Here is a 26,078-nt window from a genome sequence, read left to right as displayed (position 1 = left end):
TGTGTCTGGGCTGCCTGTACAGAGCCAATAAATCTGTTTTGTTTTGTTTTTCTCCCCCCTGTTCTCTCTCTCCCTCTCTCTCTCTCCCCCCTCCTCCAGGCCAGGACCCACTCCTCCTGCTGAAAACCCTTCAACTTCTCTGGACAAAGAAAGAGATGAAGAAGGTAAGGCTGAGCCTCCCTCCACGCTGCAGTTAATAACTGCATGCAGAGCATGTCCAGACGCAGAACGCTTAGGTCAGACCTGCAATTCTTCATGACCGCTTTCAGTTCCAGCACACAGGGGAAGAGCCTATGCATTTGCAGCAAGAAGGGAAAAGAAAAGGTAGCTCTGTGTGATGTGAAGCAGCTCCGGGGCTCATATAAAAGAGCTGAAGTTTACAGGACTGAGTTACGGGGGGGGCGGGAAATCAGAGTTGCTTTTGTTTGCTTTTAAACACTTTTTTTGTCCATTAAATGGAGGATCTTTGGGGGAGGGGGAAGAATATTTCTAGTAGCTGAAAAAAATGAGGGTTGAAGTCAGTAGAAAAGTGCTCTTTGCCAAGTGGAATGATATCAAAGCCTTCCTATTCAAAGTATTTTTACTATTTTTTCTGATTTGTTTGGTTTTGCCTTTTAGAGTGGTGAATGCAATTTACACTGCCTGTCTAAAATTAGTACTGTATTTTTATACAGCACCCTATGGGCTCTACGTGGAGATTTCTCATAGGGAGTAAAATATACTTCATCTAAATTTGGGACCTTGAAAACTAACAAAAACACTAGATGCATCAGCTTAGTGGTGAGTTTCCCATGTCTAACTCTGCGTTGTTCAGGCAGGTTCATAGCCGAGATATTTTTTTCTAGAAGACCCAAAAACCTGCAGCTCACCACAGAGCCACATGGAATGTGTCCTGGTGGCCACGTACCTTGGCGTACGCGCTCCATCCTAGGTGCCCGGAGTGTTTAGTCATTGTCCTTGTCTGCTGCACTTGGACTTTCCATTACTGATAGTCTGTGGTTCCCAGCCAGAATAATTAAACAACTGGAAGCACAGTGTGAGAGGTGCCTTTCCGAATAGTCGGTCACCGACATAGACTTGAGCTCAGCAATTCTGGAGCCTTGAGCTTTCTATCAAGTTTTGTTAGAGTTGGAGGAAAAAAAATATTATTTGTTAGGTCTTGAGGGCAGTTAATCCCACAAAACAACACTAGGAAAGAGTAATCATCAAAATCTCTGCACTGTGTACCCTGGGATGTGTGTGGATTGTGAAGAAAAAAGACAAAGCCTCCCATCGACATGTCCTTGGGCAGAGAGCACCACAGCTTTCCTGCTGAGGGTGGAAAAGCTCGAGGATCCCCATGAGTCACACTTGCAGCTCCGCTTATTCGGTTGGTTTGTTTCTGGAACGGCCGTTCCAGTGAGACGCATGGTTTTGCAGAGCATGCAGGCTGCAGCAGGACACGTCTGTCCCCCTCGGGGCCACCCTGCAGGCAGCGCCGCGTGGCTGCGGACACGGTTGAGACATTTCTGAACCTGGAGGATGTGATTCTGAACCACGAGGAAAGCCTTTTCGGAGAGATGAGAAGGGCTGTGGTGGGAGCAGGCGGTGGCACAGCAGCAGCAGCTGCCTGCAAGGTGGGGAGCATGGCACGAATGTCCCCAACGGTTTCTGACACGTGCCTGTCACTGAGCTGAGCTCGTCGTGCTCAGGGCAGCGCCAGCCTTCAGCCATGCGGTGCCCTCACAGCAAGTGCCAACACGTTTTTCAGGGGCAGCTGCTGCCCTGGCCTCTGTGTGCAAATCGAGGTGCGTGGTGCTGCTGTTGTCCTAAGCCCACCAGCATCTAGCTGTCCAGCTCAAATAAATAAGGGAAGTCAACTTAAATACAACTCGGGCTGCTCCGCTGACATCGAAGTGGCAGAGAGCCTCTTTGCCTTTCCCTGTGTGCGAATGCCAGTCAACGCTGGCTGATAACTCGTGTGAATCAGTCACCCCGTTGCATGATGCCTGTCAGTGTCAAATCAGTGACCGTGAGCAGGAGGGTACCTGTCTGCAGCGCAACCTCGATCCTGGAACACGGTGTAAGCAGTGGCCATTTCCTACAGAGGAAAGACAGTTTTAGAATAACTCAGAAGCATCAGCAGACTGCCCTGAGCTGTGTTACTAGAAATAAGGGACCAAAACTGAATGAAGGAGCACGTAGTTTGAGCATCAGCAAAATTTTCCTATTCCCATGATCTCTCAGGCTGTAGAAATCCCCCAAGGAGCATTCCCTGCCATGGGAATCAATTGAAATGGAAATGGCAATTACACGTTTGAGAGGAATCCTTCTCTGGCAGGGAGACGAGCCGGGCAGCACAGCACTCTTTCCTCTCTGATTTAGGTGCCTCATACTTTTATTTGTGTGTGTTTTTTCCCCCCCTCAAACTATACACACCATAGTTGAAGTCTTCAGGTTGCTAGAAGGTTTTGAAGAAGGCTTTTCCCTTGCTTATCTAGCTGCAACGCAGTCAAGACTCAGTCTAGGTATGTCGTTCATGCTCCTGGCAGTCGTGCCGGTGTTTGGACATGTGCTGCCTGTGAAGGCAGGTTTGTGCTCTCGCAGGACCTGGTGTCTGCTGGAGCCCATCCTGCCAAAGCCCAGGCTCCGACTCCAGCCCAAGGAGGAGCTGAGTGGTGTGGTGAAAGCTCTCGTTCAGTCTAAATGTGCTAAAGTGGGGCTTTGGGGGGAAAAAAAAAGAAAAGAGAGGCCATTTATAAACAGTGCAATTTAGTTGGCGAGGTGCTTTGTTTTCCTTTGGCTGTTGTGTTGGATATTTGTGGCTGGATAAGAGTTTGCCTTTTCCTTCTGCTGAGTCTCCCAGTGAAGCTGGAGCCCTATGTTTAACAGCACAAATTCTTGCCACAGGGAAAAATACTTACGGGGAGAAATCTGTTATCTACAGTCACATCTTTGTTAGTCATCGGCTTTTTCATACTGCATTTGATAATCTAGTGAGAAAGAAACAGTTTCTGTCATAAACGATAGGTTTTGTGGTTTTTCCAGACATGAAAGACACTATGGAAAATAACTGTCTTCCAGTAAAGATTGTCAATGAATAAAAAAAAAACAAATTAATTGGCAAATTTTCTGTATATTTTCTTTTCTTTTCCATGTCGTTCTTCAAACTTTATGTTGTTTCCATTGGAAGCTGCGATTGGGGCCATGATATACAGTAAATTACAAGTGCTGGCTGCAGGCGGGAATGAGCATCTTTTGGATTTTGCTTTTTAGCCAGAAAAGAAAGAGAGCAGCTGCTCTTAGTGATTTCTTGTTTTCTGTCTCTGCTTTTGCCTTGCTCTACGCCAGTACATGTACCATGCGGTGAAAGCTCCTGTGTGGGTACTGAAGGATGCCACTTCTTCACCCTGCCAACCCTCCGAGCTCCTTGGAAACTACTTCTAATGTAAACATTATAAAGATATTGCTCAGTACTGCTAATTTATCACTTCTACCAGATGGGTAGTAAGTAGCCTATTAACATTCACAAAGTGAGTGTCCAATTCCTTCACATTTCTAAACACATCACCCTGGGATTCCTAAGATTTATGGCATGGAGTTTTCCCATGTTCCGAGCCCCTCCAAACGGCCATTAGACTTGCGGAGGTGTGCAGCGCCTGACGTGCAGCAGACGAGGTGGCTGACAGAAAATACCCTGCTCAGGTGGGCTTGGAGGAAGGGAGCATGGATTTGCAGGATGGCAATCCCACAGAGTGTGAACTCTGATATTTCTTTCTTTTTAATCGTGTGTGTAAAATCCAAACTGTGTTGATACACCCAGGTATTCCTGTTAGGGTGAGGAGCATTATGCCATCATGGCTGAAGCGGGTATAAGGTCAAATATGAAAATTTGTGGTGGAAGAATGGGGACGAGGGGTTTATTTGCTTCATTACTTGGAGGTCTGTTAGAAGATGAGCAGGTTTTTGAGCCCGGCTATCTACCTTCAATATTGCCATTTTCCTAATAACACCCCTCTCTCCAGCTCACTTCTTTGCTCCCCCTCCCCCAAATCCCAAGCCCCTTTGTCTGCCCCACAGAACAACTTCTCTGTCTTTATGGGATAATTAGTGTGGACAATTGCTGCTTTCCCATTGGGTTTGAGGTTCAGTGAGCCATGAAGGAATCTGTAATGACATGAAAAGTCACTGGAGGCGCGGATGGTGGCTGAATAGCAACAGTTACCTCTCTGAATAGATTAAATTAAAAAAAATAAAGCTTTGTGTTCAGCTGGGGGAAGGGAGGATTCACTAATCTTTTTGTACATGACAATGTGGTCTTGTATCTCAGCAGCTCAAGGAAGAAATCAGGCGGGGCTTTGCGGGACTGGAGGACCCATTGGCCGGACTCCTGGACATGCTGGAGAGCAGCGGAGATTGGAAGGGGAAGGGGCATTCCCTCGGGTATTGCATCACCACTGAGTTGCAGCTTTGGATAAAAGAGCATCCTGCTGTTCAACAGGTTAGAAAAAGAGAGAGCAAGAGAGCTGGGAGAAAGGAGAGGGCGATTGATTTTCATGTCCCTCAATTGTCCCCAGTGTCACTTTATTCCACTGTCCAGCTTCTTCTCTGTAGTCTTGCACAAACACGGTGTGACGAGGTGCGAAGTTCATACTGAGATGTTGTCTGTTGTACACTGGCCTGAAAATGAAATCATATTAGAAACTGTGATGCGGGAGCTCTGTTTCCCGTTCCAAGCTGGGATTTCCATCTTTCCAGATCAAACTATTTTGATCAAGCGTTGATCCTGCAGCCTTTGCCGGGCTGGAGGCTCTCCCGCTGGAACTCACATCCCCGCTGTCAGGATCAAACCAGTTGCAGAAATCTACTCTGCATATTCTTCCAGTTCTGCAAATAGAAGCCAGTTACTGTACGATTGCTTAACTCCTGCCATATGGTGGGGAGCTTTTATCATGGGGAATGCAGAAAATGGTAACAGTCTGACTTTTCAGCAGCTGAATGATTAGCTTTGTAACATTGGGTCATCAGATTATACGTCCTAATGTTTACCATTCCTTCTGCCTTCATATATTCTGACCTACTGAGATTTTCTCTTTTTTTGTATGCTTTGTCTCTGAACTACAAGACACTTTTATATTTGTGTTGTTTCATTTCCCATTTTTCCAAATGGCTCTTTTTAGATGTTCAGCTCTGCCATCACAGTATCTGCAAAGTGCAGCAAAGTGCTACTGGCACTGAAATTCCTGTTGTAAGAGAACGATTGTGTAGGAACACAAGGATTAATACTTGTATCTCTGCATCTTTTGACAATGCTTTTGCTTTTCCTGCCCTTCTTGCACCCAGGAGCAAGCCTGGCAATGAGAATTGAATTCTCATGCCTGATAGGTGATAGGTGAGATCTCCCTTGAGGGGAGTTGTTGGATTCAAAGATTTTCTGCTGGGAACTAGAGGGGAGAATTTCTAAATAGCTGTGTTAGTAAAAGAGGGCATTTTTCCAGTTTCATATTTTACTTTTGCACAAGGCCATATGCCTCTTCCAGAATTATCCCGCAAACATTTAATGTTTTTAAATTGGATGCTGTGAAAAAAATGTGTATCATATTGTTCTGATTTCTGCTTGCAGACTCCGTGGGGAAATTGGAGAATCCCTTCCCAAGGCATTGGCTTATTCCACTGTTTAAACAAGCTGCATTTTCAACTGCCGTTGAATTGTAGCCATCTTTACTAAATCTGTGTTTGATTTTTTTTTTTTTTTTTCAGTCTGGCATCAAGCTGAAGAAGCTGCAGGCCCGTGTACTCAGAATACTAGCCCAGTGCCCAGCTAATCTTCTTGACCCTCTGATTAGCATTTACCAGCTCCATACAGCAGACCGGAACTATTTGCTTGGACATGTCAGTCATCTTTATCACAAGGGCGATTACAAAGAGGTGGGTCATGTCTTTCAAATAAATTTACCTACCCAGCTCTCTGGTTCTCTGGTAATGTCTGTGTCCTTTTTTTGGATGCATTTCAATGTGAATTCCGTTTCATCGCAGCAGCTGCATGCTGTGAATGGTAGAGCTTAGCGTGGTCTTCCCGTGTACATGAGTAGGCTGTGTTCAACCTCATTTTTTCTAATGACCGAGTACAGAATGCCAGTGAATCCTTCCTCCACCCCTTTTTTGACCTTTGAAAGTAATAGGTTAATAGGGTTTAATTTGGAGAATTTAAGAGGATGGTTGTGTCCTTTTTTGTTTTCCTTGTCCTTGGCGAGAAAAGAAGGGATTTTAGTAGTTGGTCATAGACCTGCTGTGCTATCTCCAATCCGCCCGCAGCGAGGAGGGCTTGGAAAATCTCTCTGTTCTCACGTGATTACCCTAACCAAAGGGTTCTCAGTTTGAAGAGTTTCGAAACCTCTTTACCATTGAGGCTCATATTCAAAATGTGTTACTACTCGTGTATTTGAGTTTGAGTGGCTGACGCTGGCAGGCGTTCACCAAACCCAGAATTTGGTGTTTCACCCTGTGGTTTGGAGTACTCGCAGCATCTCTGGCATCACCATGATGTCTTGGGAGCCTTGCGAGCGTTCTCATGAGCAGACTGCAATACTGTTAATGCTTTTTCTTTTTTTTTTTTTTTAAAAAGGTAAAAACCATAGGTTTGTTTTTCTCAAAGGTTCACTTTGATGGTATAGAACAGCTTGATCTTGTTTAACAACAGAAAAAAATCAAACAGCATTTTAAAAATCCTATTTAAATCCTATTCTTCAGTAAAGCCTAATTCCCAAGTGAGATCGTGGAATTCCATTCTTGTTGATTTCTTTGAAAACTGAAACAAGGATATTTCGTATTTGATTAGAAGGTCACAGGTAGCTGCCTGAAACGTACTCTTTTGCTTAAGAAGTTTCTGACCGCAATTGTTTGAAAATCCTAACAGAAATGTAGTATTTGACTATATTCAAGTGTGATTTTTAAGTTCATGGCTCCAAAGATATTTATTGTTGTCATTAGAAATGCAGTTCTTTCTAGATCTGGTTTTGGAAAGCTCTAAATGTTTTTTGGTGGAATTGTTTTTCTGTTCTTTCTTCCACAGAAAAGCTCATTTACTAGTCATTCCCAGTGTGAAGAACAGGAAACCTCAACTGTTGCTTACCCTCAGCCATAACTTTCTTCTAGTTTTGTTTTGTTGCCAGAAGGGTGAATAGAATTATCTTCAAGAATAACAGGAAATGTTTTATTCCCCTTGGGACCTGATCATACCTAAGTTCACAGCAACTAACCCCAAAAAACCTGGAATGATGGCTCTGAGCACTTGCAGTGGGCTGTGGCGTGTCGGCTCATCCTCCTCTTCCCTGTCTTTCAGACAGGGCAGCAAAGCAGATTCACGTGTAGGATTTTTGTCTCTTCTGTCTCTCACCTGAAAGGACAGAAATCTTTATAAATCCTTCCTGTCATTCTTTATTTTCTTGCCGTGTTTACAGTAAGACGCCAGGCATTTATTCTAGAGCACATTATTCCCTTTGCCTGTTTTGATGTATTTCCTACTGTGGAGTGCGAACCATGGAGGTGCCTGGCTCTGCCTGTGGGTTAAGGCTCCTTGCCCCCACAGAGGTTTTTGAGACAAATCTCTTCAGAAAACGAGATCCTGGGGACGGCCATGGCGGTTATTTGTTTCTGAAGGACATCTGGCCTCCCCTGTATGCCTTGTTTTAGTAGAGCTGGTCAAAAGCTGAACCAGTTTGTGAATCGCAGCAGCCGGGAGTTGGCGGTGAGGTGCGGAACAGGCTGCAGGCGTCCTGGGGAGCCGGAAAACCGCCGGCTGTGGACAGGCAGTGGTGGGCTTGGTGAGGTGGCACGGGTGGAGGTAACTTTATTCTGATTTAGCAGCGTAGAAGAGCGGCCGTGCGGAGGAGGCACCTGATGGGAGCGCTGGCCAGCGGATGGCACTAGTGCTCCCACGATGCAGGAAAACAAGCTGATAGAATGAGAGTTAAAGGAAAAAGCAGGGTATGTAAGTGGGGTTTTGAGGCGTCTGGCCTCTTTGGGGTCTTTAGCCGTTCTTTTGTGAATGGCGTTTGCAGCTGCCAGAGGAGTATGGCGGTGTGGGGCCTTGTGGGGAGCCCTGGAGCCGCGCAAGGAGCTCCCGGGTCGGCTCCTCGTGGCCTGCGTGGCGCAAAGAGACAGAAGGGTTTAACATTCCCGCTGAGGTAGCTTCAGGTGAAACATGGTGGCTTTGTCCCCTTCACAGAAGCTCACCGGAGCCACAGCTCCATGCTGCCCTCAACTCAGGCTGTCCTGGGCCGTGCCGAGCCCAGCCGCGCTGCCAGGACAGCTCTGTGGGAAGGGCGATGGCTGCTGGAGAGGCCGGGACAATGCAGGGATTCAGTAGACCGGGGGTAATGCAGCGCGAGCGAGTCTGTGAGAGGCCCTGAATGGGCCAGGCTGTGCCGGAGAAGAATGAGGGGTAGGCAGAAGGCAAGCTAGTGTTTCATGGTCATCTTGTGTTACACTTCAGCCTTTCAAAGAGTGTCTGGGGCTGGTTGAATGAACCTCTCTTGCACCGCGAATGCGGGAGCCCAAAGACAAAGGGGACTCTTGTCACTCGCAGGCCCCTTTCGGGAATAAAAGCCATTGTCGCATGAACAGGGGCAGTCTGGCAGGCTGTGCATGCTTCAGTGCCCCATGATATCGCTAAGTCTCAGCAGAAATCACATTCAGGGCCCTGTCAGCTTTGATTAGCGGGGTCTCATGACTTAATGTGCTGCGATATTTCATGTCTAAGGGTGGCGGCTGTCTTTCTATGGGATGAATGCCCTCTATTGTCCACTGAGTTATTTTATTTACATTTTTTTAAACAGCTTATAAAGGTAAAAAGATAGCTGTGCTTAAAGAAAAAAAAAATCAAATTCCTTTGCTTCTGGATCAGTAGTGAGTGCTGCTCGGGTCAGATACAGTGAAACTTGTTTTCACAGTCAGCATCAAAGTTCTCGTCGTGTTTAACAGCTTTATAGTAAATTCTGAACAGGTGGCAGTGGAGCTGGGTTTAGGAAGGAAACAATAAATAATCTTTTTAGCCTTTGACAACCAGAAATATTCTTGGGCCTGAGAGAGCTCCCACTCCAACTCCTCTGTATCGGTGACTAGCAGCATTTTTCTCCTCTTCACCAGTTTGGTTCTTAAACAAGAATATTGGATTAAGCTATTAGTGGGACAGGGAGTATTTAATTTTTAACAGCGTTTTTGGTTGTCGTCTATCCAGATTTCTCTGTTTTCAAAAGCAGAGTATATTTTTCCTACTAATATTTCATCCATTAATTTTCTACAAATAACGAAGGTTGAGTCTGGATGTTGCATCCAGTTAATGTTTGCTCTTTCAATTAAGATAATGTGGATTATGTATTAAAATTCAGTTGTTAAAATTTGTCATAAAATAAATTTGAGTACCCAGAGAAAAAGCTCCATAGACACAGAATTCAAATTTTTTGTCAGCAATACGTACTACTACAGAAGTAATTTGATCATTCGGTGGAAAGGATGGTTGACCGAGGAGTTAAACTTAAATGAATACAAATATGCTAAAGTGTAGAAATGTGTAGTTCAATCACTAACATGACTGTCAATTTTCAATGTAGCCATGTTTCGAACACCGATTCAGGGATGTTACTGTTTGTGGTCATACTTCATAGGTGGTGCTTGAGTACACATGGTGTATTTTTGCAAATCTGTCGATACAGATCAGCGTTAAGATTGATTGAGCACATTAATGGATTGTCACATTTTGGATTCCTTCACTCTGACTTTTTTGAGCTGTTCTCAGGACAGTGAAAACATCTCTGATACTACTTCACCACCTTAATTAGAAAGGCTTGTTCACCTCTTACTATATTTAAAGTGTGTGCATTTGAATTTCCTTGTTTCTTTTAAAGTAAAAATAATAATCGATAAGTAAACCAAGGAAAACATAACATGGCATGTTTGTCATGTAAAGATGATGGCGTCAGTCTCAACCCTTTTTTCCTACTAACTTAACCTACTGCCAAAAGACAGCTTTAGTGGCATGTCACCTGCTAGATTCATGCCACTCCAGAACAGACGTAGCCAACCTGTGGGCCATCATGGACCGCTGTGCTGCCTACTCCCAAACACCATGTCTTCTGGAGCTGCCTCTGCTCTGGGCATCTGTCTGGTGAAGTGGTTGGGAAGGAGCTTGCGTGTTGCTGGGAAATAACGATTCGGATGGTGGTATTCTGCTCCTAGTGCCAGCATTCCTGGGCTCTCGTCAAGCAAGTGAGCTCTTGGAGAAGAGATGTGGAGGTGCTGCAGATCTAGCCTGGCTCTGGTGAAGGTGGGAGGCCGGTGTGCACAGGAGACTTGGGCAGTGCTCTAGAGGATCCTCATCCACGGACCAGTTAAACCAGGTTTAAAACTGCTGTGGGTGACCTGAGGAAGACAAATCACCCAAGTGTTTGTTTCATTTCCCTCTTCCCTTCACCTGGGCACACGCATATTCCAACCTTGACTTTTACTTCTCTCCCTCTATCTCAAATTCTTTAGATATGAGTAACCTGTCACTACTTCATTTTGATGGTCTCACTCCTTACAAAATATGTTCATGCTGTCTTGAAAGTGGACCTGGGAAATCTCGTGCTTTTCTTGTTTCTGAAGATCTTCCTGAAGACAGCTGTGTATATTGTATGCTCTTTAAGCAGGAAGTAATTAAACATCTAACCTGATTAGCCACAAGTTTGAAATGAGTGATTCCAAAACACAAAACAGATGTTCCCAATGATTAATATGTGGTGTGACTTTTACTCAATTATTTCTACCATTATTATGTATCCAGGCTGTGATTTTCTTAGACTTGACGTTGGATCCTCCTCTGCAAAGTCTCGTTCTGTTGTGTGGTCTATTCTATGGGTTTTCAGAAATTCGGTCACCATTGCTTCAGAAATACTACCCTAAGTCAGGCACAGGCATATTTACCTTTGTGTTGTCCCAACTTGCTTGCAGCACAGCTAAGTAATGCAGGAGTCATCAGAAACCATTTGTGTCTGTCCTGCATCATCACTCCAAGCATAGCTACTAGCAAAAGGTTATTCCTCTGATGCTAACCCCACCGTGGGAAAATTGCCTAAATTGTCAGTGTAGACACCACCCAAGTGCACATGCCCTTGCAGATAAGATCTTGTGTGGCTTCCTGCACTTCGTACTGTATATGGAAAGAGTAGTCATTTTTAGATGAGACAGAGCCAATTGCATTCAAAACAAGTAGAGAGGATCAGGTATTGGTGCAGGGTGCTGTGGGTTTGTGTGTTCACTTCAAAACACTCCCCATTTTCCCATACTCTTGTTTTTGCAATCGCATGACTAGAAGAGTGGTCTGGTGCTTGTGGCTGGGCCTGAACACGTCAAGTTTGGGTAACTTCCCCTATCCTATGGTCAGTGCACCTACACGCATTTCAGACATAATTTAATGTAGTTTTGCCCAGCTTTGAGTTCTTCCCCATCCTCATCCAGCCCACCTTTGCTATATTTTTAGGTGTTTATCCTTGGGAAACAAAACCATTACAAAATGTTCAAATATGATTTTTGCTTTCACCATAATTAAATCAAAGAATGACCCAAAGCTCCCCAAGGACAACGAGATTCACAAACGTTGCTGGGATTTGACTCAGGCAATGGGCCATCACCTCTTCTCCTGTACTAAGCAGTGGCTTCATCGTGTACGTGTCCTGTACATGCTTGGGGGATGCAAGGCAAGAGAGGGACCAGCCTTTCCCGTATTTCTGTTATGACCTGAGGCAGGAGGGTTGTAGTGTAAATTAAACAATTGCATGTATGGCAATAACACTAATAGTGCTAATTATTTGTTGTTATTGGATTACATGCTGGAAACTCTCTATGCATGAAATGTATTTTTGTGAAAAGGCTACTTGTACCACCAGTCAGGGCTAGAACATGTTCTCTTTATAGTTGGAAGGTGAGTAGCCCCTGGTGACCAGGGCTTTTCCATCTTCCTGCCCCGTAGTAGGATTTTTGCTCCCATTGATCAGCCGGGGAAGCGGGGCATGGATCTGCTGCTTGGGGTTTTCGTTGCCCTGCCAATCCAGGGTCTGGCTCTGAGGATCTGCAGCTGGATTTCTGTAATTGCTCGCTTCCAGCTCCCCTGGCTGGTCTTCCAGCACAGGTTGGAGAGTGCAGCACTGCACAGGGGGAAATGCCTGTTCTTGGGTGGGGAGGGGGTTTCTCACCATTTCAGTTACTGCATGCTCTCTGCCTAATTAAAGTGTTTGTTTTCTGACTAGAAAATGAGTCTGCGAATGAGGTGTTGCTTTTCTGGAGATCTTATCATCTATAAACAGACTTAAAAATAGGGTCGTTTTACAGAAAACTTGTTTGTGGAGTGAAACAATTCAAAACATGATAATAACAAAACAAAATCTTAAAATAGCTCTAAGTCGAGACCACAGACACAGCTGCCAAACACTTTCATCTTTATTACAGTTACTCATATCTCTTCTCTTATTATTCCTATTGTAAACGTGCTGATTTTATCTCAGTTGTCCTTACTATTCAGCCAGCCAGCCCGTGTAACTACACCCTGCAATCCAGCCTGGTTGTTTTGTAGGACCCAGGTCATCATCTCCTTCCACATTTAGCTTTGTGCACAGACAGGGCTCCTGCCCTGCTGCTGAGGGTGTTGTTCCCCACTGCGGGAAGGTTCTGCCAGCAGTGCAATTTGTCTGACTGCTCCATCACCTATGTTAGCTGATGTTAAAAACCAGCTCGTGTAATTTGCTTGAAGGGAGTGAGTGTTGATGGCAGGATCCATCCTGCCATGAAGTTCAGCAAGGCCAAATGCGAGGTCCTGCACATGGGTCGGGGCAATCCCAGGCATAACTCCAGGCTGGGCAGAGAATGTATTGAGAGCAGCCCTGAGAAGAAGGACTTGGGGGTGCTGCGGGACGAGAAGCTCAGCATGACCCAGCAATGTGTGCTCGCAGCCCAGAAAGCCAACCGTGTCCTGGGCTGCATCCCCAGCAGCGTGACCAGCAGGTCGAGGGAGGGGATTCTGCCCCTCTGCTCCATTCTGGTGAGACCCCCCTGCAGTACTGCGTCCAGCTCGGGGGTCCCCAGCACAAGAAGGACATGGAGCTGTTGGAGCAAGTCCAGAGGAGGCCACAGAGACGGTCAGAGGGCTGGAGCACCTCTGCTATGGAGACAGGCTGAGAGAGTTGGGGTTGTTCAGCCCGGAGAAGAGAAGGCTGCGGGGAGACCTTAGAGCCCCTTCCAGTCCCTGAAGGGGCTCCAGGAAAGCTGAAGAGGGGCTGGTGACAAGGGCAGGGAGTGACAGGCCAAGGGGAATGGCCTGAAGCTGCAGGAGGGGAGATGGAGATGAGATGTGAGGCAGAAATCCTTCCCTGTGAGGGTGCTGAGGCCCTGGCACAGGTTGCCCAGAGAAGCTGTGGCTGCCCCTGGCTCCCTGGCAGTGTTCAAGGCCAGGTTGGATGGGGCTTTGGGCAAGCTGGGCTAGTGGAGGGTGTCCCTGCCCATGGCAGGGGTGGGACTGGGTGGGCTGTGAGGTCCCTTCCAACCCAAACCAGGCTGGGATTCTGTGATTCTATGACCTGCAGCGTGGTGGTGTGAGCTGGTTCTGCTGCAGCTGGGTTGGAAAGCGATATCTCTCCTTGCTTGGCTGAAGGAATATTTGTTGCTCTACACCCTTTGGTACAGGGTAGAAGGTACATCCAGTAAAAGAGGAAAACCAAACCTGACACGGCACACGTTCATCTGATTAAGTCACCTGTACGGTTAATAGAGATGGAGATCAACCCATGCCATTTAGATAACAGTTCTGCAATTAGGTTAATCTGAACATGCATGTGAACATTAAAAAGCTATTAGGGAAACCATTGTATGCTTGCATGTTAAAACTAACAGATTACTTGTTTAATTAAAGGTACTAATGAGATCAAATGGTGAAACAAGATTTTAAGAGTTGCGAGTCTTTTCTTTTTTTTTTCATGCAGCAAACTGAGATAGCTGAGAGGAAAATAAAGCCAGCTGCCAAAGCTTTGAAGACCCAAACCCCTTCTTCAGGTCCAAAACAGAAGCAGAAACCTTCAACTTGTATAGAAGTTGAGAATAATTACTCAGCTTCAACTTGTGATGTTAATCTGATAATTTGAGAGAAACGGTACTTGGTGCTTGTGGAGCAGAGCAGCATATTCACCTCTGAACATGTGGAATAGTTATAAAGTCTGGAGTAAGAGAGAGATTTGGTTGAAGATTTAGCTGGGCTGAGAAATGGTAATGTGCTGCTCTGTTCAGTATCTGGCTCGTAGCGTACAGCCACTGCGTTAATATTAGTTCCTGCTTTTATCACTTAAAGATCTTCTGTTTTCTCTTTTGGGGATGGAGCCTGGACTGTCAGTGACACGGTGTTCATTTTGTAGTTATAAAAACAAACAACTCCCCCACAAAAACACCTCAAAACCCCCAAAACCAAAACAGAAAAAAAAATGTTTTCCCCCTGATAACTGGGTATCACTGCTCTTTCTGAACAGTAAGATTGAACTCAGATGGTGTGTGTTGGTTGTCTGCTTTTGTACACTCGGTCGTTGATGCCGTGGGTGAAATACACGCACGAATTTCCTGGAAGGTAATGGAATCCATGACAGCAGCGGTGAGCAGTGCTCGGCTGAGCAGTTAGGTTTTGTCTGTGTGGCATGGCTGGCTCTGCAGAACACGTGCTGCCAGAGTGGAGCTAAGTGGAGGAGTCACTGGAATGCTAGGAGGGGTCACAGAAAATGCATTTCCAGCTGGGCTCCTGCCCCACTTCAGTTGTTCTTCTGGTTAATGGTTTCACGCAGGTGAAGTGTAACATAAATCTGCGTTTGCTTGGGGGGGAAGCATGTTTTTTTACTGTATTGCATTTGTTTACAACAAATAACACAGTTCTAATATGCAACTCTTTCGACAAACAAATCCATCATTTTCGTGGTCTTTCTCTCAAAGCAAAACCAATCACAGATCACAGAGACACCTTTTGAAGGCAAGAGCTTTTCCTCCAAGCCCGAACATACTTGTTTTATCCTCATCTGAATAAATAAGCATCTGTGAACTCAGCTGATTACGTACTCAGTCCCGCTGTTGCTTAGCGTTAAACGCATGCTGCGGTGGGGGCAGAGGTGTCCTGTTTTCAAACGCTGTTTGTAACCGTTTTGGAAAATACAGCCTAACTTTGCAAAGTACTTAGAAGGACACATCATGTAAAACATCCTTGTTACCCAGTTCGCAGTTAGGTCAGTACTAACACATAAATGCGCTCAAAGGCTCCTTGCTCTTATTACTCTTTTTAATGGAACAATACACTGTATTAAAGAAAGGCATTATATGCTTATTCTGTATTTGAGATCCAAGTATTCTCACACACTACAGAAATTAGACACTATTAATTGGTTGAAATCCTAATTAGTTTGTATGCCTCCCAAGCAATGCACAGTTAGATCGTAATACATTTCTGTAATCACCGAGCTGGGACAGGATAGATGGTGGCTGAACTCGCAGCCTGAGTTCCCGCAGTTCGCTACAGCAGAGTTTCCTCATCCGCAGAAGATACTGATTCGGAGTTAATCTGTGAACGTGGCAGGTCTCGGCTTATCAAAGATTTGTAGATACCACAAAAGGGAAAAATACAGTTCTTACGGCCTTCTGACTGCGGTGAGCCTTAGCACCTTCAGGGCTGCGGAGCTACGCAGAAATTACAAAAACTGAGACCTCTTGATTTTGGAGTCTTTTAAATCTTGAGTTGCTTTCACAAAATATAACCGTTTTACAAAATTTTAAAAGGCACAGCAAGATGGACAAAGTTGACTCAGAAAGGTGTGGTGAGTCAGGTGGTTTTTACAATTATATTGATAGAAAATACCCATCTTACCTGATTTCGTCCAAGGACTTTACTTTCTCTCTCTCTTTCTGCCAGACAACTTGATCTTTAATTTTTGCTCCGGGCTACACTACTGCTCAGAATATGCAACTCTGCCTGGGGTGCTCTTATACATTTCTAAGCGGAGTGTATGTGACCAAATGTTTATATGGTTGTACTTGAAAATTTAACAGAAATAATTAACACATTAAAAATGTGTATAATAGCATATATACTTTGCTTTGGAATAATGCCCTTTTATCCACTGCGGTGTTCTTCTCCTAAATACACAACTTTCTTTGTATTTTCTAGGCAGCCATACTGAGTATTAAACTAAAATTACAGCCAGATCAAGATGTGGAGAAGGTGAGTCATTTCCTCTGCAGGCTTCTCTGTCATCAGGTCCACCTTTTGTTCGGCAGGGGATCCATCAAGGCCCTCCGAGTTGTGCTGCCTTTCACTGGAGGCTTTACTTTGTTCCCAAGAAGTAACTGCTGCATTGCTGATGTACCTTGACATCTAGGGAAGCAGCAGAGTGTATTTTGTTAGAGCCCATTACAGCTTACTGGACTGTTTTTCTAGCTGCAGCCACTTACAAAAAATTCTGGCTGTGTCCTTGACAAATGGTTATCGCTATGATGGAGTTTAGTGCTTTTGCTATTTCGAAGCTTTGCTAATATTTGTCTTGAAAATGTCATGTGTTGGCTAATATTTGTGTCAAAAATGTCACATCGCTCCTTTAGGCAGCCCTGGCTGATTAAGCATGGTTTGTGACTTGCTCGCCGTGTCTGAGCAGCAGGGAATGGCACAGCCCGGGCAGTTCCAGCCTGCAGTGTCATGGGCCTCTTCCGTGCCTCCTGCGAGCCACAGCGCTCGGGCTGCAAACACGGTGACCAAGGCAGGGCACAGGGCTTTAAATGTGATCTCTTCTCCTAGATGTGTGTGCCACTGCTGCTCCAAGATAAAACTAACTTGGTGGAAGATTATGTGGGGGAATATCCTGAGCTCCAGAGCAAGCTCTTGCAGATCCTGGACACGTGGTGTGAACCTGGTTTTAACATCAGGGACGTCACAAGGTAGAAACACTTGTTGACTTTCTAAACAGCTGGGGCCAACTTGCTGTCAAAAGACAGAAGGTTCTCTGGTTGTCTATCTAAGATCATTTCTCACCGTGATGGAGTGCAATATATTTACTTTTCAGCTGAGAAAGGGGAAATTCTGGTGTCTGTGCCAGAATTTTCTCAAACACCCCAGCCCGTGAGACAGAGATACCATTCCCATTGACAGCTGCTCAGTTCCTGCCAGGAGACAGGAGTGCAGAATGAAACCTGTGCAGTAGATCTTAGCAATATAACAATATCAAAGCTTCCTCCAGCGGGTTGTAGCAATCAGACTCTCGTGCTTTGCTGCAGACAAGGGTGAGTTTCAGTATCAGTTGTACAGGTTTTGCAGGAAGATAATACTGTGATGAAGTGGCAGAAAAACAAGAGATGCAAGTGGTTAACCTTCATGTGCTCGTGAAATAGTCATGTGTGTTTTAATTTATAAATTGCCTCTCACTAGAATAGCTCCTGTCAGTCACAAAGCCAACAGGACAGTCAAACTCACAGTGTAGATGCAATAGTTGCAGTCTTAGTTCTGAAAGAAGACAAGAGGGAATTGTTCATTTCTCTTTCTTTAAAATAAGCCTCTGGCCTTGCTTCAGTCATAGGCTGGGAAATTTGTGTGGTTGTATTGTTGGCTTGTTGCTGTAACTCAGGAAAGGTAGGGAACTGTTCTTACCCACACCTAGCAAACCCTAATACCGCCACTGTTAAATATCTCCTATTTGGGAAACATACTTCAGGTGATTCCACAGATCATAGAATCATAGAATGGTTTGGGTTGGAAGGGACCTCAAAGATCATCTAGTTCCAACCCCCCTGCTGCGGGCAGGGACACCCTCCACTAGAGGGTTTTCTGTTTCTGATTTTGTTTATTTGCTTACAGCCAATATCAAGGCCTGTCCAGGTACAAACCAGATAAATTTAACCGCAAAACGCTAAGCAAGCTGATCTTCAGACTCCTAGACCGATTTAACGTAGATCCAGGTATGTGATACTGCAACATGTTGTGGAGTTATCTCACCAATAAAGAACAGATGAAGTCAATTTGTCTTCTTCCACGTTCAGCAAGGAATCTCTGCTGTAATTTATCGTGGGGAGTTTCAGGGTTTAATTAATGATATTGAAAAACAAAGCTGGTAAGTTATGGGAATTATCACTTTGTGCTGTCGAAGAATTAAGTGCTTGTGACTAATAGACTGCTTCTTCCATGATATGAAATAAATCTTGACCCCAGAATGGCTCTACATAAACACATGATGGTCAGCTTTGAGTTATGACTCCATTCCACTCACATAAGAGGCAAGTCATTATTCATCTGGGGATCTGTTTTCTGAGTTATGGGTCTGTCAGCTGGGAAGAGATAACCCTTGGGAAGCTGGAGACTCACAGCCCTTTGTATTCTTTGCATAAACTAGGATTGGTGGTAGGGAGTTTTAAGGCTCATGCAGCCTTCCGAGAGAAGTTACACATTTTACATCACTGAATGGATCTGCTTCACTACCCATTACCCAACAAAATCTACTTTGGTTGTTAGCAGGGACTGTTGATCTTCTTTCCTTCTCTTTGGAACCTTGCATCAGACACCTTTAGGTGCACCGTTAGGTTTGGCCCTGCAAAGCTTTCCATCATCAGCTCAAGATATGCAATTCTCTTTTCTTGGACTGAAAAGTGTTTTCTAACCACAAATTGTGGGCTTATTACACCTGGCAGCAGCACTATATTGCATATTAATCTTCACATCTTTAGACTGGTGTTCAAAAGTTAATAAGATAATCCTTACAAACCCTCGTTGGAGGATAAGTAAATATAATTAAACTTAGCACCTTGGTGTGAAACCTGAGACATATGAGGGGTGACTTATTTAAAATCTAAAACCTTCCCAGGAGTTTACTAGTCTTCAGTAATTTTTCCTCATTTACAAGGTTGGTCATTTGGTAGGCTCTATTGTCATTTATGATCTGTAAAGAAAATTGAGTTGTTCCCCTTTCCTTATGAAAGATCCACCAAGGGTATGAGATTAACAGTAGAGGTGAAATGATGTGACTGTTCACATGCAAAATCCTGAGAAATTAAAAAAAAAAAATTAGGAGAGGAGCATGTAGCTGTTGATCTCAGGTGCTCTCTGTGGGCTGGTAGTGTGCCTGGTGATGGTGTCCCAGGGGTTGTAGCTGCCGATAATCATAGAATCATAGAATGGTTTGGGTTGGAAGGGACCTTAAAGATCATCTCGTTCCAACCCCCCTGCTGCGGGCAGGGACACCCTCCACTAGACCACATTGCCCAAAGCCTCATCCAACCTGGCCTTAAACACTGCCAGGGATGGGGCCTCCACAGCCTCTCTGGGCAACCTGTGCCAGGGCCTCACCACTCTAACAGTAAAGAATTTCTTTCTAACATCTAATCTAAATCGACCCTCCTTCAACTTAAACCCATTCCCCCTTGTCCTGTCACTACACTCCCTGATAAACAGTCCCTCACCATCTTTCCTGTAGGCCCCTTCAGGTACTGGTAAGCCGCAATTAGATCTCCCCGGAGCCGCCTTTTCTCCAGGCTGAACAATCCCAACTCTCTCAGCCTGTCCTCATAGCAGAGGTGCTCCAGCCCTCTGATCAGCTTCGTGGCCTCCTCTGGACTCTCCCCAACAGCTCCATGTCTCTCCTGTACTGGGGTCCCCCGAGCTGGACGCAGTACTGCAGGTGGGGTCTCACAAGAGCGGAGCAGAGGGGCAGGATCACCTCCCTCGACCTGCTGGTCACACTTCTTTTGATGCAGCCCAGGACACGGTTGGCTTTCTGGGCTGCAAGCGCACACTGCCGGCTCATGTTGAGCTTCTCATCAATCAATACCCGCAAGTCGTTCTCCTCGGGGCTGCTTCCAATCCATTCCCCAGCCTATAGTCGTGCTTGGGATTGCGCTGACCCACGTGCAGGACCTTACACTTGGCCTTGTTGAACTTCATGTGGTTCGCACGGGCCCATAATAATGGCCAATTCTTGCTGGTCCTCCACAACATTCGCTAGTGATGAGGTTCCTTGAGGTAGATACAGATCCCATTCCTGCCAGTGCTTCCAGAGAGGGATTTATCCCATGCAAACTGCAGCACCTGCAGTGTCTACAGCATGTGTCACTGGCTAGAGAGGGCTGTCCACCTTTGTTGATGTGAGAGGGGATGTGGGCTACTGATTTAGACAAGATGCCAGATTTGAGGCAGATGAAACCAGTGTTGGATGAGACTGGTAGTCCCATATATGAAAGCAGGTGTTTATTTTTTACATAATATCATATGTAATTCACAGTAGGATTTCACACTTTGCTAAACTGCGGCTGTCTTAGTCTCCTTTGAAATGCTTTGGAAGGAGAGGAACACCTACAGAGGAGTTTCTGCCTTAGTGGTGGTCCTCCTTGAACTGCGTTGGGAAATGGTGGCATCTAGAATAACATGGTTTTCCTTTTCTTCCCACCTCTCTGAGTTTCTGGGTGTTCTTTCTCCATTCTTTAGTGGAAGTAAATCTGACTGAGGAAAGAGTGTTGTTTCTGTAAAAAAGAAGCAGGCTAGGTAAAATGTACAGGTTAAAACCCCCTCAGTTCTCTTGTTCTGAGCAGCTCCACCAAAAGCTAGCAGTGAAGTAAGATTCACACTTCTTGTTACCTAACCCGACTGTGGGCTTGTTCGATGCCGCAGTCTTCTGCTGCTTTCTATCTCCTCTTCACTCATGACTCCTACTCACTGAAAGAGGCTGAGAGCAGCAGCAGAAGAGGGAAGTGGCTTTCGGTGAGAAAGGCTGGAGGAGGACAGGGTTTCTTGGTATGAGAAGGCAAACTCGTATGTGATTCAGTTCTTGCTGTTCCAAATCTACTTTCGTATTTCACTACCCGAGCTCACCCTTTTCCACTCACAGTAAATTTCACTGACTGCTAAGCAAAACGTAGGTGTTGATCAGCCATTGAGATTTGAAACACTCCTTGGAACTGCCAGTCTTAAATTTCAGAGCCAGATAGGAGTTTGCCCAATACAGAAAAGAACTGGAACCTCAGGGGGGAAAAAAAGCCATCATCTTAGATTAGTCCACCTCTTCTTTTTCTGAACTGTATCCCAGTATTCCTGTTAACACACAGAACAGTGCATGATAAGGGGAAGATTTTCTGCCAAGTCCCAAAGGTGTCCCAATAAACTGTGTGTGGATTCCATTTGATTAGCTTTATTGGGGAAGGAAGAAGTTGAGCAGAAATGGTACGTGATTGAGGAAATTGAGTTTTATAGAGTCTTTTCTCACACATGGGTCAGTATGCTCTGGTTTAATGAGCCTGTAGCTTTTGTAGGCTAATTACTTAATGCTCTTTGGAGACCCTGTGAGATTGACTTAGATTTACAAACACAAGTTTCAGTCAAAACAGTTCTCAGAGGTGAAGGAACAGACCCTACCTGGGTTTGAAATGGCTGAGTCTATTTTCTCTTATGCATTTGCGCAGCCAGCACACCACAGAGTTCAGCAGCGGTTTTCATTGAAAAGTCATTGGGTTTGAGGTAGAAATGATACCACTGTGAAAGGCATAGCTGTCCTCATATATTGGGCCTTAATAATGCAGATGAGAGATGGCGATCGAATGCACAGTTAAGTTATCACAGTTAACAGTTGGTAATAAATGAGCTCAGCACCACAAGTTTTGAATTCTATAAGCGTGTTTTTACCATAGTCTTTAAAAAGTTCTTTTTTAGCATAAACTGAGAGAAATGTTTCTCTTGACCACCAAGTTATCCTTTTGGTTTAAGCTTTAATTTCAGTCTGGTGTGAACGTTCCTTAGGAAGCTCCAGGATGCCGTGGGAGGTGGAGCATCACCGCTCCACTCGTGTTGTGGCAGCAGAGGGCAGGCGCGGGCTGGACTCGGGTGGGTCAGCGGTCCCCAGCCCTCAGCAGGGCTGCAGCACATCCCGGGCACTCGCCAGGCGCTGGGACTCCACACTAGGCACTTTCGAAAGGTGCTGTGTTAGAGGGACAGAGGGACTGTCCTAACTCACCTTCGGAAGGAGGAAATTTCAAATGTTTTTACCTTTTCCTCGTTAAAACAGAGCAGGTGGTTATTCCTTTCCTTTACACTTGCTTTACAAGGGTTGTTTCCCCCTACTTCATAGTGATTTTCCTTCAGAGTTTTTTGGCTCTCGTGTTAAATACTGGCATATCTCTACGTAGCACTGTGATTGAGAAGAACCTCTCGGCTTAGACGTCAGCAGATGGGAGCCATCCATTCCTGAGGCTGCCATGGCTGCAGAGCCAAGGTGCTGAAGGAGAAGGATTGAACACACCAGGGTCCTTTCCGGGGCCATTACCTTCTCAGCTACGTTTTTGTCTACTGGCATACAGGCAGTAGGATATGATCTGCTTTAGATCAAGACAAGCTGGCCAGCAGCTCCAAGCTTTTTGTTGGAAAAGCTGACACCAGTCTTGCAGTTCTGAGCATGAATTCATTATACCCAAACACGTGTCTAAAGACCACACCAGACCATTTTTTCCTTTTGGTGTAGACCAAACCCCTTGTGCTATGCTCTCTGTTCTTCCTCCAGTCAGCCAGTGCCCGGGCAGCAAAGCTAGCAGTTAGCTCGGGGGTCTGGGGGTAATCTGGGGCTTCTGCTGTTTCACCTTCCTTTCTGAGGACCGCTGACTCTGGTCTGTAGTGGCACAGAGCATTTTATGAGAGACACTCATGCATCTTTGAGGCTACAACAAAAAGAGGTTTTCTTGAGTCGGCCCTACCCTCCACTAATTCACACTTAGGGACTAATCTTATAATACACTGAGAGACTAATGCACGGCTCGCTTCTCATCAGATTTCCCGGCAATCCTGAGCAATACCAGGGTAAAAGCCTCTAGCATTTCAGGTACCCTGATTTTGTTTTAAAAAGGCTCCTTTACTTTGTCCCCAAACAAAGTATGCTTTGTCTGGGACCTTCTGTTCTGCCAGGACAGGGTGAAGGAGTCTCATTGTGAATGGAAGTCAAGCTCTCAGGGCAGCGTAAAGAGAGGATTGGGTCCACATCCCGGCTCAGGAGGCATCGCATGTCACTCAGGCGTGGTAGCCACGCACCACACCTAAAAATCTATTGCACCATGTCCCCAGTAGACACATCTTACCGATGTTACACGAGTGAAATAAGTGTGTATTGTGGGTTTCATACCCTGTGTGACAAATAGATTTCATTTTTACTTCCTCTGTGTTGCTAATAGTCATTAACTCTCTGCTAACAGCCAAGAGCAGGCTGGAATTTTTTCTTCTGAGTCAGTCCCAGATATGAACTGTAGTTCAGATGAAGCACTGTTGTGGTGCAACTGCCAGGTTAAGAGTAAACACATGCCCAAAGAGATGCTTTCATAGTATTACACCATTTGTATTCCACTAGTGCTCCGCAACCCGGTCATGATCCCAAAACCCCATTGTACAAACACTGAACAGAAGAATGGTGCCTATTCTGAAAAACTTAGGACATCATCTTTTGCTCCAACCAACAGAACATTGGTTTTGGCCCAGGAGACGTGAGTTCAGACTCCTGTTCTCTCAGCTAGGTGTCTGACCTTGAGTAAGTTGCTCTGCACTTTGATTTCTTCAAATATAAGGTGTACATGGTCATGAAATCGCAGGGAAAAGGTCTGGCAAAGGCTCTGCAGTTCCACTGCGTCAGCCTCCTGCCCTGACGCCAAAGGAGCTCCTTCAGTTATGTCTGACGTACGTGGAATGTGGAACCGATTCTTAAAGACCTCCAAGGTGGAAAGTTGACCATCTCCTACACAACCTATGCCAGTTCTTCTCTAGCCTTGCCATTAGATTTTTGTTGGGTTTTGGTTGGTTTTGTCCTCCAAAAGGCTATATGGAATTTCTCTTGCCTTTATGGCTTTTTGTAGATGCATCTCACATTTTACTTTGAGCTTTCTGATTTTCTGTGTTTGTGCTGTTCTTTTGTATGTGTGTGATCCATTTTCCACATTCTTTTAACTTCCTTCTTGTGTTTGAGATCAGTAAAAGCTTCTGATTCAGCAGTTAAGTCTCTTACTTCGCTTCCGTTTTTTCCATTGCCAGCTCTTCTTAACTCCTTTCCCCCTTATAAATTATTTTCACATGAAATATCACCTGCCAGTTCTCTGAGTTTATTGAAGTCCATTTTGTTGTTTTTTATTTTGCTGTTCTTCCTTTCCTTAGAGCTTTGAACTCTTCCTTTCTTTATTTCTCTTACCAAGTTACCGTTCATCCTCATGTTTTCGAATAGTCCTTCTGTTTTTTGTAATAAAATATAGAAATCTGGATTCAAATTCAGTTCCTTTACTCCATCAGAATAGAAAATGTCACTACTGTCTTCAAAAATGTTCCAGTCCATCAGGGTTCCTCTGTCCTACTTTCCGCACAGATAGCTGGGCACTTAAAATCCCTGAGTTCTGCCAAGTCCTATGCTTTGGGTATTTCCTCTAGAAGCTCCAAGAAAAAAGTATTAAATAGATCTTTTTGGTGACCTAGAGCAGTCATGTGGGCTTTCTTTCTGAAGTGTTTTAAATCTTTATATTAGGTGGTGATATTATTAATTTTTATGTTGATCTTACCTTTTTTAAAGAGTGTTGCTTTCCATGAGCTGATGATCTTTCCTCCAGATATTGGATATTGGATATCTGGAGGAAAGATCATCATATTTATTGGGATAATATCCTGCGGGATAATGGCAATAATTTCCTCAGATCCTTTGAGGACAAGGATATGTTGTCACACTGTGGAAGATTAACTTAAAAATAACAGCTTTAAACATTGCTGTTTGAGACGGATATGTCCAAGTTATGAAGTGATGCTTCAAGAGACCAAGAAGCTGCAGTAACCAGTGGTACATCCATTCATATCCCTCTGATTCCAGGGTCTGGTATGCAGAGATCTTTCTTCATTCTCTCCGTCTTTAATCCTGGGGCGTGCCACGTGTGGGGCACGGAGAGTGCTAAGCTCCGAGGCCCTTTGAGTCGGTAACAGTAGTTTCTCCCGCTGTACGCTAATTCAGTGGAGGCTGCAGAGAATTTTCACTTTACTGTTTTTTGTGACTGTTTTACTGCTGGTCCTGCTCCTTCCAACTGCCAGTGAGATGGTTTTAGCCACTGAAACCCCAATGAAGGCTTTGGTTAAATCTTTCCCTGTACATGCATACCAGCATCTAGCAAGAACTGACAGATACGTATGTATGCTAATCGTAGTTAATGCATTTTATCTTCTGTGTTTATCTGTCTTTGCGCTGGATTTCAAAACAAGGTGCTATGTGAAGATCTTGGTTTTTGCAGTTGTAATGAGGCATATCTAATGAAGATGGCAGTAATAAAAATAATAACTGTTGCTTGCTAGCTCAGCAAAACAATAGTCACTTCCCTCTTTGTGTGGATATGGAGTCTCTTTCATGGATATATATTTTATTGGATAAACTTTAGCCACAAGTTTACACCCTGAGTAACATGTTCAAAACTGCTTCAATGAATTAACAGCACAGGTTCCAATTAAATCAAAAAGAATGCAGCCTCTAGAGACTGGAGGTGGTGCCTGTATGAGGATGCTGCCTAATTAAAGGTGTGAAGTCATTGACTGTGAAGGATATTGAACCAGCAAGTGGATCTTATCATTCGAGGGTGGTAGAACCAGAGATATCAGAACCGAGGATTAGCATTGCTAATCATGGTTGAAAGTGTAAATAACAGTCTATAGTTTAGATAAGCTGACAATGTGTGTGTCTGTCCGTCATTGTTCCAAGTGTGATGGCATCCTGCCTTCCACATACCGAGTTTGAAATTGGGGAAGGAAAAATGTAATGTCTAGACAGTAACACTTCAAGGAAGTTCAGCTATGTTGTATACTTAAATGTCTTTTTCCTTCTTTCAGCTCTCTGCCCTAACGTCACAAATCAGCGGCACTTGAGAACTCTGAATTATCTCTTTTACAAGCGATTTGTTGAGGTACGGTTCTGTGTTGTGTGGCATGGGCGTGAATGGGGCTTTTTGTTTATTTTGCATTTTGAATAACATCATTGGTATGATTGAAATGTAGTGATAGTATATGAGCAAGTTTTCGTTGTGATTAT

General features: G+C 44.7%; 1 protein-coding gene across 36 annotated transcripts in view; it reads left to right on the top strand.

The window, feature by feature from the left end:
- EXD3 (exonuclease 3'-5' domain containing 3) overlaps positions 1 to 26,078 on the top strand; it is a 295,827-nt gene that overhangs the window by 94,457 nt on the left and 175,292 nt on the right. For 30 of the 36 annotated variants that reach the window (XR_008579990.1, XR_008579989.1, XM_054848353.1 and 27 more), the window contains 7 exons: positions 100 to 164; positions 4,310 to 4,480; positions 5,740 to 5,907; positions 16,199 to 16,252; positions 16,823 to 16,962; positions 17,876 to 17,976; positions 25,880 to 25,953. Coding sequence is in view for 34 of the 36 variants with exons in the window: in XM_054848353.1 (XP_054704328.1) it covers positions 100 to 164; positions 4,310 to 4,480; positions 5,740 to 5,907; positions 16,199 to 16,252; positions 16,823 to 16,962; positions 17,876 to 17,976; positions 25,880 to 25,953 (773 nt within the window). In the remaining 2 variants the exon portion in view is untranslated. Of the gene's footprint in view, positions 1 to 99; positions 165 to 3,330; positions 3,428 to 4,309; positions 4,481 to 5,739; positions 5,908 to 16,198; positions 16,253 to 16,822; positions 16,963 to 17,875; positions 17,977 to 25,879; positions 25,954 to 26,078 lie in introns of all 36 variants that reach the window. The other 6 variants (XM_054848355.1, XM_054848354.1, XM_054848352.1 and 3 more) reach the window with 3 other exon arrangements.

Source organism: Grus americana, chromosome 20 (assembly GCF_028858705.1).
Source record: "Grus americana isolate bGruAme1 chromosome 20, bGruAme1.mat, whole genome shotgun sequence".
NCBI lineage: Eukaryota > Metazoa > Chordata > Aves > Gruiformes > Gruidae > Grus > Grus americana.
The sequence above is the reverse complement of the archived record's forward strand: the minus strand, read 5'-3'. Positions and strand labels throughout refer to the sequence as shown.